General features: G+C 41.7%; 1 protein-coding gene across 1 annotated transcript; it reads left to right on the top strand.

Annotated features, from left to right (window-relative positions):
* The first annotated feature begins 886 nt into the window (after positions 1-886).
* LOC131249193 (nascent polypeptide-associated complex subunit alpha-like protein 1) lies at positions 887-11,667 on the top strand. The gene is made up of 4 exons (XM_058249810.1): positions 887-1,045; positions 4,470-4,545; positions 5,856-5,989; positions 11,129-11,667. The coding sequence occupies exons 1-4, from the start codon at positions 986-988 to the stop codon at positions 11,462-11,464; spliced, it is 606 nt and encodes a 201-aa protein (XP_058105793.1). The 5' UTR covers positions 887-985; the 3' UTR covers positions 11,465-11,667.
* The last annotated feature ends 6,266 nt before the right edge of the window (positions 11,668-17,933 follow it).

Genomic DNA, 17,933 nt, shown 5'->3' with positions numbered 1-17,933 from the left:
CAAGTGAATTTAGGTTTTGAGTTGTAATTTCAGCCCGTGAATACCCGTTGCACCCAACCCGGCTTGGTGCTGACTCGGTGTGACTTGGTGCGTGTGACTGGGTCAAACTCGGTCTAGATTAGTTCAAGTCCGACCTGAACTCGGAATGGTTCAGGCATGCTGAACTCGGTACCAAGTCGGGTCGAGTTCAAGATAGGCTTATTTCAAAATTGGATCAAGTCATGTCAACCCTAACTCGGTCCAACTCGACTCGATGCCCAATCTAGTGGCTGCTCATTCAAATGAGTCTAAAAACCATGATTCCAATGTCCAAACTGACCGGATGATCTTAACCATTGAATCTGTAGCCCCTAAACAGAAGTTAACGAAGTAAAATAAGCGACCGTCTAACAGAAGCCTTCAGGGCACACCTCAAGAGTACACGCAAACGTCCCAAGCATGCAACACATCTAAGCCGTTCATGAGATCACTGCCACCATCAGATGGCCCCACACAAAAAAACCAAGCCAATCCAGTGGTTGGACATCAGCCGCCCACACGTTTAATTAAAATGTTGTTGCACACGTGCCAGCTTTAGACATGATGTGCCCTAATGGTGAAGACGACCGGAGACAGATCAGGTCCGTACATTAATCAAGTGGGCCACACGTATACATTAAATCTGAACCACTAGAAAGTTTCATCGAACCGTTCTTTTTGTATACCAGTGGCCCACATGATCAGTGGACGGTCCGATTCCTGGGCCGTCTTCTTCGCAATGGATGCTAGTTCACGCATTGGGCAGATATCACACGAGTGCGACGTCAGCACGTGGAAAGGACATTTTGGTTGTTTTAGGAAAACGTCAGGGTCATTTTCGTAATATCAACGCAACAACCCAAGCTATAAAAGCCTCTGCCTTGCCCGAAACAAGCCCCTAGCAGCTCGCATTTTGGGATTTTTAGGGTTTTGGGGTCTCTTAAGAGGGTAAAATCAGAAGCTCGCCATGACTGCTCAGACGCAAGAAGAGCTCCTCGCCGCTCATCTCGAGCAGACAAAGATTGACGTATGATTTCTCCTCTCTTGATTTCATTTCATTTTTTTATTAAAATTTTTTTTTTCTTAAATTTCTCTCTCTCTAGTAGAATCTGTAGATCTCGCTAGGTTTCCTTACTTCTTCTTAGGGTTTCGCTAACGTGCGCCTGTGGCATCTGTCTACTGTATGTGTTGCCGTTGGAGCAGGTCATTAAATGGCGCACCCATCATTTATGTTTAGATTTAAACAGTATCTAAATCTTTTTGTTTTGACTGTGGGTAGTCCACCATGCATTCATGTGTCACCCTTGATTTGATATGGTTGGCCCCACCAATTAATGGCCACCGTAGAGAAAAAAATGCAATGCAAACTCGAATGGGGAAGCAAATGGATTAATAAGGAAAGAAAGAGATTGCCAGAAAAGACCCAACAATCCTCTTGCCAAATGCTAGAGATCACGAATGCAAGACTGTGAGCAAGCTCAATAGTCCTCTAGTCTTGAACTAGAGATCACTTTCCCCCCCGTGGTAAGGTTCGCACCTAATCCGCTTATGTGACCCATTAATGGTCAATCATCATCGTTTCCTAGGCATGGTCCATCTGAAATTCCGATTTTCTTCAATTTTGGCCGACGCTGTGTATATAGAATACATACATCAAGGTGGGCCCCGTGGTAAGGTTCGCACCTAATCCGCCCCCCCTAATGTGATGGGGTGGATGGAATATGTTCAGAGACCTGGGCCATTCATATGCATTGCGCACTGCGAGCGCGCCATATAACAAAGATAAGCTAGTAGACTTATTACCTCACATGTATTGAATTTGGACTATTGGACCTTTTTTTTTTTGTTTTTTTGAGTGAGAGAATTGGACATGTTTTTTTTTTTTTCTAACCTTGCGTTGTTCTCATACCAGCTTGACCTGCCTTGACTAAGATTATGTTTGTTCAATGGCATGTTGTGACTGTACCCAACCTGATGAATGGCCTGAATCTCTGACACATGCCATCTGCTTGGATTTCTGACAAGTGTTCCTTCCCCCCCACATGAGTGGCCCCTCATCGTATCATGACCCTTATGGCTTTATCCATTTAATTTCTAAGGTTTGCTAACTTCTATCAAAATTTAGGGTTTGTTAGGGCCTGTTTGGATGCCTGTAAGTTGGGTAAGTGGGAAGTGACTTACAGGAAAGTCACTTATAGGTGGTGTTTGGGTGAGAAAAATCACCTGTAAGTAACTTACAACCTGTAAGTCACTTACAGGCAAATCTACCAAAACTGCAGGGGGATGGGGGTGGGAAGTCACTTCCCTGTAAGTCACTTACAGGCTCAACGGTCAGATTTTTAAAAAGAGGCGAAGAGGGAGAAACGCACCAACCCACCAATCTCTCTCCATCTCTGCAATCTCTCGTTGCAGTTACCGCCTTCTGTCTCTTCTCCTCCTAAAACGGTAGGATTTCATCTACCCCCCCCTTTTTTTTTCTCCATTGAAAACGGGAGTGGTTTGACGTTACTCTATAAGGCACGTTGGCATCAAATAGTCACATATATGCACATGCACCCGTGCGTATAAGTGATGGGCCTCTAATCCGAACGGACCATGTGATGCAGCATCCCATGAAACCGTCAGGGACCAATTTGCGCCCTGATTTAATACTCTGGTGGGTCATAGAAAAGAGAGATGCAAATGAAGGTAGGAAAATGTTTTCTTTTGTCATGGCCCACCAATATTTTAGATCAAAGTAAAAGTTGGGTAATGGGGGTTTCATGGGGTTCTGCATCACGTGGACTCTTCAGATTTTGGACTCAAATCACGTATGATGAGTTCTCAAAAAGTTCTCAAAGGAACTCTTGCCAACTGGTGCACGGCTGAGTATTATGCTGGAAGGTATCGCGTGCAGAGTAATGCGCAAACTCTGTGGGATCCACCATGATATATGTATTTGATCCACACTGTCCATCCATTTTAATACTTAAATTTAAAATCCTGATCTTAAAAATTAGTTATATCCAAAGATCAAGTAGACTACAACATAGGAAATAGTGTGAATTGAGTGTATACCGTTGAAATATTTTGGGGGGCCACAGAAGTTATGGATCAAGATGATTTTTTTTTCCCCTTCATCCAGGTGTTTGTGATCTTATGAACATGTTGGATGACAAATTGAGTTATTACTTATTACTCCATATTATAGATATTTTGAATTCGTGGGCCCACTTTTATGGCCCACTTGATGATTGGTTTAGCTTAATAATTATCTCAAATATTCATCTTGATGGGCTTAACAAAATAACATATTTGATCTCATTTTTTTTATATATATATATATATATATATATATATATATATATATATATATATATATATATATATATGATTATAACATTTTAGAACGATTTCCAATCTAAGCTCTGCTCGATGTGAATATACAGCTTTCTACCTGTAAGTAACTTACAGGTTATCCAAACAGAAAAACTAACTTACGTGTAAGTGACTTACAACTTACATCTAAACAGGTTACCTATAAGTAACTTTCACCTGTAAGTGACTTACAGGTAAGTCACAACTTAAAAGAACTTACAGGCATCCAAACAGGCCCTTAGGTGTTGTATTTATAGACATGAATATGAATTAATTTTCAAGGTAAATCTTGGTTAGAATGAGTGATTGATTGGAGGTTTACTTTTTTTTGGGAGGAAGTACTCATCATATTCGGTGCATTCTATCCACATAAATTACTATTTGGAGGTAATCTCAGTGCCATATTGACACAATACGTATGTTCTTCCAATGGTTTGATATCCTAGCCGATCAAGATGTAGTGTACTGTCTAATCTTTGTGACGAGCTGCTGTGCTTCTTGGTGTCTGCCTTTTGAGTGTCTCTATCTTTTACAATTTAAATACAAAATACCACTATCTTATCCATAGTATAAATAATTTCTTTTGTGCTCGTCATTATCTTTTAAAATTGTTGTCCACATCTTTGCCTGTTTAATGAGGTATGAGGTATTGTGCCTGAAGTTTGGTGGGCATTTATTAGTTGTCTGCTTTTTTCACAGATGCATGACCCATCTGTTGATTGGTCTAGCCTTGTGTTGTACTGAGGGCACATACATGTGCTGTACATTGATATCTGATAAATGACACAGATCTTGCAGCGTAGAGTGTGTGCGAGTGTAGCATCCTAAGTCCTATCTACTCTCATGACTAGGTGTCACTCTTCTAGTGTGAATTTTCGTTCATATGATTCTTTATCCATATGGTCCACCCTCACTAACAATGTGTACTTCATGTATTGGTAATAACTAATATTAGTATCTTGATTTTCTTCATGTTTCCTATATAAACCTGCATAAATAACACCATTTTTCTCAGAGTTATTGCCTTTGCAAGGGTTTCTTAGGGTGCTTAATTCGATGTTTTAGTAACATCTTCAATGACTTCTGTTTTGCAGCCTGATGAGCCTGTTGTTGAAGATGAAGATGACGATGACGACGATGACGACGATGATGACAAAGATGATGAAGAAGGTTGACCTTCTGTCAACGCTGAAAAAAAAATAAAAATCCCAACCATTGTTTGGTTTCAAACCAGTATTCAGTCATCCCAACCATTGATACTATGGTTTGGGTCACCGAACTAACAAGGCCCCCACTTCTACAAACTAGAAGCAGGAATGCACTGTAAAATCCTTCAGATAAAGCATTTTACAGTACTCCGTACACTAATGAAAGTTGTAAGCACCCAACCACACATGCAATCCAGGTCTTTCATTAGTCGGGCGTTTTTATGGATGGGCCATATGCCAAATTGCACTAGTTAATGATGTTAGCTGCAAATTGGAAGACTTTTGTTAGTGAATTTTCACCGCGTGTTAGACCATTTCCTAAAACCCCAATTGTAATCCCCAAAATCCATCAGTCAAGCGCTAGAATTATTTGAATGGTGTGATTTTTTGGTACCCCAATCTAAGCTATGGACCAAATAACAAATCTTCTAGATATCACACATGCGTGCCTTGTGTAAGGAGATTAGCGGTGCTTGATAAGTAACTGACTTAGATAGTGTTGGACCCTTTTTCTCTCTTGTTTTATCAATTAGGACTCTGATTGACCAGCTGGGAAAATAGAGGTGTTTCCTATCTGATTGCTCTTTAAATGTGATTTTGTAACTTGTGTTTTGGAACCCCCCTCCCCATAAACCAAATCTGACTTGGTGGGTCCCTCACATTGTTCTAGCACTCTTTTTATATGGCTTTTAATGATTCATTACATACATACTTTATAGTATGGTGCACTTCAGTTGTGGGCATGGTACTAATAGATAGGGTGGTGCCAAGAACAAGTGTGGCCCCACACGGCCCAAACGTCAGCCCAAAGGCCTCAAACTGGAAGTTGGCCACAGAACTGGGGACATGTTGAGAGGGGATGCCTATCCTTGGTTAGCATTGCGGGCCCACCGTGATGTTTATTGGAAACTATATTGTCCAGACCTATGAGGACAAAAATAGGCTGTGCTGCAATTGCATTGGGCCCCAGTGAGAATCAAGGGTGGTCGTCCTCTACCACCTTGTTCCTTCTGCTGTGGCCCTCCAGAGTTTTGGATGGACTTGAATCACTTGATTTTCAGTTCCTGCGTGGATCTCTGATGGATGGGTTGGATATCATACATACCATGTGGCCCTACATCTGCCCGGTACCACTTTAAGCTTACAGGGGTACCTGTACTTTAAGTGAATAATTTGGAATTTGAGGAAAAAATGGTAGTTGAACACTTTATGCTTCCATTCATTGCGCTGACTTGGGATTTTGCATTGGTGTTTCCATTTCCATGCTTGCAGGGCAACAAGATGGTGATGCAAATGGTAGGTCAAAACAAAGTAGAAGCGAGAAAAAGAGTCGCAAAGCTATGCTAAAACTTGGAATGAAACCCATCCCTGGTGTCAGCCGTGTTACTGTAAAAAAGAGCAAGAATGTAAGTTCTCCCCTCTGCAACTGAGTTCCACAAGTGTTTCATTTGGATGCATGGAAAGTACTAAAATTTTTGCTTTATATGGAAAGTTGGTTTGGATCTCTAATCGGTTCATCTCATTTTAGTTAATCATAATCGTATCTAGGAGATCATGATCTCTAATACATAATTATGATGAACTAAATGGAATTACGTTTTAGAGATCATGATCTCTAATAATAACTATGACGAACTAAAATGAGATAAACTCGTTTTCACACATCTATCAAGCAGGCCCTCAAGGGATGGAAATCTTCATCTTTTAGGGCTTCTTGTAGAATCTTGGAATTTTCATGAAACGTGGCTCCTTTCAATTGAATTAATTTCCATTCCCTTCAAGAAAGACTTTTAATTTGCATTTTTTTAAACCCCAGGATCCACACTCCATTTTTTCTCTTCTTCTCAAACCCTAGGTCTCTTCCTTTCTCCCTTCTTCCGAACACCCCCTGGCCCCTTCCAGCCCCAAGTGGGCCATGATAGCATCGTGGAGTACTGTGCTTCACTCATCCTCATGCTGATCCATTTTTTCTCTTCTTCACAAACCCTAGCTCTCTTCCTTTCTCCCTCCTTCCGAACACCCCCTGGCCCCTTCCAGCCCCAAGTGGGCCATGATAGCATCGTGGAGTACTGTGCTTCCCTCATCCTCATGCTGATCCATTTTTTCTCTTCTTCACAAACCCTAGCTCTCTTCCTTTCTCCCTCCTTCCGAACACCCCCTGGCCCCTTCCAGCCCCAAGTGGGCCATGATAGCATCGTGGAGTACTGTGCTTCACTCATCCTCATGCTGAGCAACTTCTGGGCAATGTTACCTAAAATATGAAACACCCTTTGTTTTTTGTCCTAGATAGAGCATTCTGGATTAGGGTCATTTGTGATCCAAATCGTTAATTTTAGTGACTTGAAATTATGGTTTTTTATTCATAGTATTGATTAAGTTAGTCCAAATTTCTGTTTACAATCGAGAGATCTATGCTTTTAGTTATCTGGTTATAATATAACACTAAGCATGCATGGTCTATAATATAACACTAAGCATGCAAGGTCTATAATAATAACATTCATCATTTTATATGTAAACTGCAATATACAAAACTATATTTCATATGCAATGTAATTGGTATGAATTGGAGTGACGCCCATTGTTGGAGGCAGCATACTGCATACCCTTTCCTCATAGCACATACGAAAGTGACCCATGATCTCGATAACATTGCTTATTAGCAATTATGGTATGGAAGGTGTCGATTTGAGGAATGTTCCACTTCGGTAAAATCCAGTTCTTTACCCCATTATTGCTTGTGAGATTTACCATGGGCCACCATGAATGATCTAAATCTTCTGATAATCATCCATGGAGCCCTTATGGGACCCACACACACCATGCCTAATGATCTAATGATCCATTCGAATCTCCTAGCTTGGAGGTTCCTAGCCATACAAATATTAATGGTTGTTCCTCTCAGTACAAATAACCCAAAGAACCGCAAGGAGACAATTCTTCAAGACTTCCTTCCAAATGAACCTCCATAATCTGCTTGCCAAGAGTCAAAGAGACCATTTATAGATGAGGGCATCACCCAGTGGACGCCTGCACGAACCAGCAACCCTGACCAAATGTCCCAGGTAAAGGAGCAGTGGAGGAAGAGGTGATCCATCAATTTGTCTCCTTGAAGGCATAGATGATAGATGTTGGTTATAGGCATTCCTCTTTTTCAGGGATTGCCCACCGTGAGGATGCGGTTCTTTTCAACCAACCAAGTGAAGGCTGCAACTTTTGGGGGGCACCACAGAACTAGACTGCTCTAGAGGGATTTCAACTAGCTGGGAGAGAGTTAGAAATAAGAGTCTTGTAGAAAGACCACACCAAAAATGTTTCCGAACTAGCTAAGCCCCAAATCAGAGTATCCTCTATCCTGGGGGAAGGAGCATAATCCTGAAATTGAGACAGGAGAGTAGTCAAAACTCTTTTATTTCAGCCTATTACATTTCTTCTAAATGGTGGGATCCAAACCTCATTCGCACCCTCACCCAAATAACAATATGCCACTGATACATTGATGTCACGGCTAATAGCAGCCAAAGAAGGGAAGTCCAAAATGAGGGAAGAATCCCCGTGCCAATTGTCAGCCCAGAATCTCACTGCTTCCCCATTACCCAAAACAACTCTTAAACTGTAAGGACTTTAGGAGCAACTCTAGCAATTCCTTTCCAGACTGAGGAGGAGCGGTAAAGAGAGGAGGATTTGGTCCATCTGCCGTTGGAATCTACACCATATTTAGCCAATGATCGATCTCCAATGTTTTGGATCCTCTTTGTTACACTTCCAGACTCATTTCCCCAACATTGCCTCGTTAACCAATTCCAATCTCTTGATGCTTGCTCCCCCATCCAAGTAGGGAGTACAGACTTTTTCCAATTTTCTGTGAGGATATCCTTCCTGCCAAAGGAACTCATTACAATGTTTATCGATTCGGAGGATGACAGATTCAGGGCAATGGGAAGGAGACATAATAAATGGGAAGGTTGGAGAGAATCCTTAATTAACGTTATCCTGCCACCCAGTGAATGAACTTTGCTTTTATAGGAGGAGAGTTTCCTCTCCATACGTTCCAAGATTTTATCCCGAAGGTAGAGGGCAAGTTTTCCCACACAGATGGGGAGATCGAGGTATGATGTTGGAAGAGTTCCTACACCACACCCATACAATTTTGACAAGCAGGAGGTCTCCTCCACTGTGAGGTTAATTCTCAAGAATTCACTCTTAGGCAGGTTGACCTTTATAACTTGAAACCACCTCAAACCAACAAATAATCATGCACAAGAATTCAACCATAGACTCCTCTACCTCATAAAAGACTAGCGTATCATCAACAAACTGGAGATGGCAAATGGGTTGGGGGTAAATTTTTACCTTAATATCCTTGAACAGGCCAACCTTGTGGCCTTTGGAGAGCATTCAATTGAGGGCTTCTGACACGAGGACAGACAAGAACAGAGAGGGTTGCCTTGTCGAAGCCTTGAGCAGCTTTAAAGAAGCTGAAAGGAGACCCATTAACGAGGATTGAAAATCTCGCATATGAGATGCAAGAGTGAATCCACGCCTTCCATTTCACCCCAAAACCCATCCTGGTCAACATATAGTCTAAAAAGGACCAGCTATCATGGTCATAAGCTTTTTCAAGACAAGACACATGACTAAATTCATGCTCTCCGTTTGACCCCGAAACCCATCCTAGTCATCATACAGTCTAAAAAGGACCAGTCGATATGGTCATAAGCTTTTTCTAGATTGATTTTGCATGGCATCCCCGGACGACTTAATCTACGTTAAGAGACCAAGCATTCATGTGCAATTGGTGTGCCGTCCACAATCTCTCTACCAAACATGAAGGCGCTTTGAAATGGTGATATGAGGTTCGGAAGAACAGATCTCAGTTGTTGACTCAAAATCTTGGTGAGGATCTTGTTGGGACTGCCTATCAAACTAATTGGACGAAAATCTTTTAAGATTCACTGCAGCTTCGAGTTTGGGAATGAGGGCAATGAAGGTACTGCTCATCTCTCTACTAGAAGGCAACTGGACTGAATAAAGGTCGTCACAAAATCAAGCAGATCTGACCTAACCGGATTCTAGAATGATTGAAAGAAATTTGAAGGGAACCTATTTGGTCCAGGAGCTTTGTCCCAAACAAGGTCCCAAACGGCAGACTTGATTTCCCATAAGGGGATAGGCTGTTCGAGAGAGTCGGTTTCCTCATGAGATGACCAATTGAAATTAAGATCATCAATGTTTGACTGATTTGTACCCTCGTCCAAAAGCAGTCTTGAGCAAAAGGTGACGATGGAATCACAAATGTGATCCTTATCAGACACCCTTTCACCGTCAACCATCAAAGAGGCAATAGAGTTGGCATGCGCCTTGGCATTGGCTATCCCATTGAAAAAGTTTGAATTGCGATCACCCTCTTTGAGCTAAATTGCTCAGGACCGCTATCGCCACTATTTATTCTTCCATTAAACGAGAACCGTAGTCTGAAATATACTTTGCTCTGGTGGAAAACTCTTCTTCAGACAGCTAGCCTCCTTTAACATCCGGAGTTTGAATCTTGTTGAGAATGGTATAAAAGAATAAAATTATTAAAGGATTCCTGAATTTTTTTAAGGTATTTTTTTTGAAATACAAAAAACGAAAACAAAGGAAAAAGAGAAGAATCATTTACTTTCGTGATATTTATACCATATACATTTTCTCAATTGGTAATATCATGATATGTATTAATCTTTTGGTACATAGTGATGGGAAATGGATGATTGATGAGTTCTAATTTTTTTTATGATTTATATTTTTTCATATGTTGTATGTTTAGGAAAATCTTACAATTTATGATACAATTTCCGATTCAATACAATTCAACACCTTTTACGATTTGTGATATGCTAACGATTTTGACAACATTGGGCTATATCATTGCATTGGCGCATGTTGTGGATGACTCTTACACCATCCATCGCATGGATCCTGTGCATGTGTGCACAGTTTGCAACCATTATTCATCATAAGTTCCTCAGGATTTGTGAGTTGTTACCCGTGACTCCGTAGTTACAAATCACAGTCTTTGGAGTTGTTATCTGTGACTCTACAAATCCATGGATTTTTTTTTTCTAGTGTCATCCACACCACAAATATTTTTTCTTGGAATTCTCATTCCATGAACAAAAAAATCATGGAATTAAAATTCCAACAGATTTTGGTTTCCTTGCATCCAAACCACTCTAGGAGAGTGATAACGGCTAGTGGGAGTCTGATTCTGAATCCAACTCTCCCACATTCTGCATGAAAGATTCAGGATGTGCACCACCATGTGTCTGTTGTGGCGTCAATCATACTGGTCTGAGTCCTGCATATGGAAAAGGTGGCTACTCAACCTTTTATCCTGTGGTTGATGTTTGATGAACACACGTGGTCCACTTGATGACTGAACCTGCAACTTTGTGTGCAGTGTGAATGAATAGCATGGATCTCTGCGCGGGACTGGTGTGCATGGGGAGATACAAATACAAAATTTCATTGCTTGTAGTGTACTAATTGATTTCTCCATTCAGATATTGTTCGTGATATCGAAACCAGATGTTTTCAAGAGCCCAACTTCAGACACCTATGTCATTTTTGGGGAGGCGAAGATTGAGGACTTGAGCTCACAACTGCAGACACAGGCTGCCGAGCAGTTCAAGGCTCCTGATCTGACCCATGTGATCTCCAACAAGCCCGAATCGTCAGCCATGGCTCAGGATGATGAGGATGTTGATGAGACTGGTGTGGAGCCAAAGGACATCGAATTAGTGACGACACAGGCTGGAGTTTCCAGGTCCAAGGCTGTCAAGGCGCTTAGGGCGGCGGATGGCGACATCGTTTCTGCCATCATGGAGCTTACAAACTAGCAAGGAGAAGTCCTCGCCTTTCTATGTGAGTTTCTTTTCTGTTGCGTTTTCCTTCTTAGATGCATGTGATCGGAGTTACTGTGTTCCCCCCCCCTTTTCATTTTAGCCCTTGTGTTGTATTGGTGTACAAGTCCAGCATTGAGATAATGGGGTTTTAGTTTTAAGTATCAATGAGAGTTTGATTTCATTATCAACAATCAAAATCTTCCATGGCACCTCCGAAGAATGTTGCCATTCCTGTCCCACGATTTGTGGATGACATATCTACTGTTCATGTGGCACTTGTGTATGGTGATCAGGGCCTCTGATTTGATGGCCCACCTTGTGGGTGGGCATGCCAAAATGTGAAGTGGACTGAGAAAGTTGATAGGACCATGTGAATGGGGTCATAGGCCAAAAAATCATGGCGCAGCTCTGGCCCATCCTAAAAATTCACCTGTACGTGCAGTGCATGTCACTTCATAGGACACCTGTAGAGTTATTTTACACTCAGGCTGCGGCTGATGATTAATACGCAGCCTCTCTTAAATTGGATACTAGGCATATATTAACTCAAAGTAAACCAACTAAATTCTGGAACTCAATATTCACTAGGTCAAAAGTCCTGAGATCAGATTCGCTGAATAATGCTCAGCTTGTTTTGTGGGCACTCGTTTCTTGAAATGGGACCACTTGATATTTTCTATCTTCGACAATCTAATAAATATCAACCAATCTGATAGGTTTTTTGGGTCATGATGCATCTAAACTTCTACCTGAAAGTTGGACAGCTTAATTTGGGTTGTATTTGTGAATATGCAATTTGGAGGTGGCAGGTGATGGCATATCATCTATCACACCCTGCCAGGCTATCGAAGTACCCGGTATTTCAGTTTGTCTTTCCCTGTTTTTACCTGCTTACGACTTGAAAAGCCTACCCAGGTTTTTTCAGATTGCGCAAGTGGCTGCGAACATGATTTACAAATAGGTTTTGGACCTTTGGTGCACTGCGATGGTCACCATCAATAAAGGGTTGTATTGCCATTTGGGGCGGGTTGTTTCAGAGACTGACAGATCTGTATCTTTCATGGATGATACCAGTACACACCAGATGATATGACTAGTTTCGTCAACAAACCATGGTTTGGTAAGCAAAACGATTCATTGGTCTGTCGGGAGTCACAGTTGAATGAGTCCCGACAGTGGGGCCCACCTTAATGTATGTGTTGTATATCCATGCAGTTCGTCAGTTTGTCTAGCTCATTTTAGGGTATGGTCGAAAAAAAAGAGCAGAGGATCCAAATCTCAGGTGGACCATACATTGGGGATTGAATGCCACCGTTAAAAACTTCTTGGGGCTGCACAAGTATTCGATCAAGCTGTTATTTGTGTTTTCCCTTCATCCTGGTCTGGCACCTTATCAACAGGTTGGGTGGCAAATAAATATCAGTGGGCCCTAGGAATTTTAAAATGGTGGGTGTTCAATGACCACTGTTTCCTGTGGTGTGGTCCACCTGAGATTTGGATATCCTTCTCTCACTCTTTTTTATTTTTTATTTTTTATTTGGTTAAGACCATTCCTTAAAACGAGCTGGAAAAACTGATGGAACACATACTTAAAAGGTGGGCACCACGGTTACCCTGGACTCACCTAATTCGTACCAGAGCCTCTCGAAATTGATCTGCCCGACTTGGCTTAAGCCCAAATGAGTTAGGAGATGGATGCGGATGAGATGATGATGAATGTTGATCCGCTGAGTCACTGGCGTGTGGGAACTGGTTCTCATTAGTAAAACATGTCATAAATGGGGAAGTGGAATGTGTTCCGGAAGGCCTTTGTGGAGCCCACTGTGATGTATGGATTTTATCCATGCTGTTCATCCATTTTTACATATCATTTTAGGGTATGAGCGAGAAAAATGAGGCAGATCCAAGGCTCAAGTGGACCATAGTAGCTGATTGAACACTCACCATTAAAAGTTATTAGGGGCCACAAAAGTTTTGGATCAAGCTGACATTTGTGTTTTCCCTTCATCTAGGTCTATGTAACCTTATGAACAGGTTGGATGGCAAATAAACATCACGGTGGCCCGTTGGAAAGTTTCAATGGTGGGTGTTGTTGTCATCGCTGCTTTCTGTGGGTTGTACACTTGAGGCTTGGATCTGTCTCATTTTTGTGCTCATGCCCTAAAATGATTTGGAAAAATGGATGAATAGTGGATAAAATCCATAAATCACGGTGGGCCCTAGAGGGCCCCTTCTTGGCCGATTTCCATTGATGCCAGGGCAAGTCATGGTGTGGTTTATTTCTCCCCATTGTTATTACTTAGTCCTGAAGACGATTTCAATGCCCAGCCCATTGGACTTGAGGCTCAACCTAAGTGGATGGTGATGCCATCAGGGAAGACAGACGGAGTGCTATGTGGGCCCAGCATGATATATATGTGTTCTATCCAAGCTGTCCATCTATTTGTCCAAATCATTATAGAGCATTAGCCCCAAAATGAGAGAAACCCAAATCTTGAGTCGATCACACTGCAAGAAAGCAGTGGCAATTGAATGCCCACTATTAAAAGCTTCCTAGGCCTCATTGTAATGTGTATTTGTCATTCAACCTATTGATTAGGTCATGCACGTCTCGGTGAAGAGAAAACACAAATGCCAGCTTAATCCAAAACTTTTGTTGTTCCTAAGTTGTTAATGGTGAGTGTTCAATCACCACTCTTTCATAGAGGTGTACACGAGTCGAGTCGAGCTAAGCTTTGCCCAGCTCGTGCTCGACTCGGACAACTTGAGTCTCAGCTCGTGCTCGGCTCGGCTCGACCTTCAAGCTTGGAACAGTAGCTCGTGCTCGGCTTTTAAGCTTGGAACAACAGCTCGTGCTCGGCTCGGCCAACAGTTCGGTCCAGTTCGAGCCAAGCTTGAGCCGAGTTCGAGCTGAGTTTTCGAGTCGAGTTTGGATGTATTCCGCTACTCAGACGGACACTACTTGATAGAAAAAATGGAGAGAGTGGAGGAGATGACTCACTTTGGGAGAGGAGATCGTCCGAACATACGCTAGAAGAAGGAATTTCGCCTGGGCGGTGGAGAACGGCGAGAGTATTGGGTGAACAGACGACTGATTTGGACAAAAGGGAGGGAGAAATGGGTTAGGGTTGGGTGATTTAGGTGAAATGAGTTAGGGTTGCTGGGTTGGGCAAAATGGGTAGGGTCGGACGAATGAGAGTTTTTTTTAATAAAACTCTTATATACTCACTTAAAACTCAATCGGAGTCGAGTCCGAGCTGAGTCGAGTCGAGATCAATACTGAGTCGAGCTTGGTCCAGTTCGGACTCGACTCGAAACGTTCCAAGCTCCCAAAAAATGGCTCGACTCGGTTCGAACAGAGTTTCGATCCTAGTCGAGTCGAGTTGAGCGAGTTACCGAGCTAAGTCTGCTCGTGTACAGCTTTACTCTTTCATGTGGTGTTGACTATATGAGATTTGGATCTGCCTCTTTTTTGGGCTCATGCTATATAATGATTTGTAAAAATGGATGGAAGCCATGGATAGGACACATACATTATGATGGGCCGAGAGCATTGTCAATAACCACCTCGCTATTGACATTGTCAGTATGCAGTGGCGTCCAGGGAGGACATTCCCCAACATTAATGGCGGACCCAAGAGTGCATGTATGGTGTCTATTGACATGGTTGCCTCACCAAGAAAGTGGGACCCTCAAAATAAGCAGTTGCTACCATTGGTTAGATGATAATATGAATTTGGGTGGTGGTAAATTATTTTCTATGATTTTGCCAACTTATTAATTCAGATTTACTTGATTTAACTAGCATTTGATCATCATCCAGATCGATTCTTTTTACATGACCTACGCTTAAAGAGCGTGATAGGAAAAGCTTTAGTGAGAGGATCTGCTATCATTTGCCTTGTGCCGATCAATTTTATGGACACTTGATGGTTCTAAACTCTCTCATTCCCAAGAAGGTACTTAATGTTAATACGCTTTGACATCGAGGAACACTTATTATTCTTGGAGAAGTTAACTGTAGCTGAACTATCACAATAAATTTTCAATGGTTTCTGAATTATTTGCGCAACACGTAAACTAGAGAAAAAACTCTGAAGCCAAATCGCCTGACTCGTGGCTTCATGACAAGCTACATACTCTGCTTCTATGGTAGAAGATGCTATAATCGACTGTTTTACGATTTTCAAATATACGATTCCACCAACCATAATAAATACGTAGCCCAAAGGTGGACTTATTCCTGTCAAGACAGCCCACAAAATTTGTATCTGTATATCCAACAAACTCCAAATGGTCAGATCTCCTATACGTGAGTGTGAAGTCATTTGTCCTTTGCAAGTAGTGCAACATTTTCTTAACAATTATCCAATGGTTCATACATGGATTGCCAATGTACTTTCCCAATATTCTAACCACGAAAGCAATATTCGGACGTGTACAGACCTGAGCATACATGATGTTTCCTACTACTAACGCATGCAAAATATTTTTCATCTTATCCTTTTCTAGGTCATTCTTAGGACATTGAAATTGGACAAACCTGTTACCTTTTATAATAGGTACTTGGCTATGAGCGCAACCTTGCATGTTAACTCTTTTGAGAACCCTATCAATATAGGCATTCTGTGATAGGCCAAGCAGTTCACGTGATTTGTCCCGGCTAATATGAATGCTGATGACAAATGATGCTTCACCAAGATCTTTCATAGCAAAGTTTTGAGAGACAAATTTCTTAATCTCACGTAATTGTCCAATATCACTAATGGCTAATAAAATGTTGTCAACATACAAGACAAATAATAAACTTACTTCCACTGACTTTCACATATATATACTTATTTGCAGTGTTATCAATGAAACCATACGAGGAAACAAATTCATGAAACTTTAGGTACCACTGTCGTGATGCTTGTTTCAACCAATAAATAAACTAATTATCGAGTTTGCAGACCAGATGTTCTGAGCATTTGTCTCTGAAACCTTCTGGCTACAACATATACATGTTTTAATTTAGATATCAGACGGGTAGGCTTAGACTGGCTTGTACTACCGATGTTATGTTTTAGAGGATTGGACCAAATCAAATTTTACACTTTAATCATTTTTGGTATGTATATTGTGGCTTGTATAATCTCCATTTGAGCGGACACTATATTTTAATTGTACTTTTACTATTAGCCATTTATTTATTTATTTTTGTTATCTCTATCTCACCTTGGATTCGCTAATTTGAATTGTGCTACTCTGATTGCTTGTGTGTGAAAGGAATGTGAATCTGAATGAGATCACATGTGCATTTTTGTTTGATTCACACCTGGGAACTCGGGACCGGAGTTTTTGTACTCGGGTACCGATTTTTGGAGCGTTATAAATTGGTATCAGAGCGGAGTATTAAGATAACCAGGACCTTGGGAATGCGTGTAACGCCCTGTACTTTTCAGTACTCGGGTGTTGCCATGAAGAAGTAGATTAATATAAACATAAATCTAACTAAATAGAACGCTCACCTTTATTCTAACATGTAGTTGATTATTTGGAGTAATTTTCATCCATAGACCATGCCATTTGATCGTGGGTTATCAAATTAGACAAATCAAACCATCCGTTGTCGACATCAGACCTTGAACAAATTTATTTTAAAATGGACTACTGATGTCGAGCACCGTTGACGATAAGATTTGACTGCAACCTAGCCATTAGATTGACAAGAATCCATGATTAAACACCCAGATCTAAAACTACAACCCACAACCCCCAATCTAGTAATCCATCGTTTAATCATCACCGGTAGAACACTTAATCATTTAAGTTACCATTGATTACAACGTGAGAAGCCATCCATCAGAGGCCTTGGGAGTTGAGTCGAAGCTTACAACGGCCATCAGGGTAAGCTTGATTGAACTCCTCAAGTTAAGCAGTGTGTGAATCATCTAGACGAAGGGTATTGGGACAACACATTAATGATCGACCTTCGAAGGCTAATGAACAACCAACCGAGCATTCACTGCCCCTCAAATTCATAATTGACCGTTGAAATCAAGCATCAAATCAATCCAGCCGTTGGATCGAGTTGTATTGACCGTAAAGAGGCCTGGGATGTGTGATATGACCCATTTGGGCCTCAGTCCCGCCCCAAACTGGGCCAGGACCCCTAAGTGGGGATCCCAAGACCATTGGACGGAGCGAATTTATCACAAACATCATAGTGGACCCCACGCAAAGTGCGTGTGCACCCCCTGGACTGGACGAGCCAGGCAAGTCAAACTGGCTTTGACCGGGCCTTCCATAAAAAATCGGATTTCTCCCGCCAAAACTCTGTTTGAAAACGGACGGACGACAGACCTTAAAGTGGCCCACCGCGGCCACTATCTAGATGATCCGATCTGTTCATCAGATTCGTGGGGCCCGTCTGATCAAAACCCTATATGCTTTCAAGCCCATGTAAAGGAACGACGATTTT

Source organism: Magnolia sinica, chromosome 6, assembly GCF_029962835.1.
Source record: "Magnolia sinica isolate HGM2019 chromosome 6, MsV1, whole genome shotgun sequence".
NCBI classification, from domain to species: Eukaryota; Viridiplantae; Streptophyta; class Magnoliopsida; order Magnoliales; family Magnoliaceae; genus Magnolia; species Magnolia sinica.
This window is presented reverse-complemented; position numbering and strand designations above follow the sequence as displayed.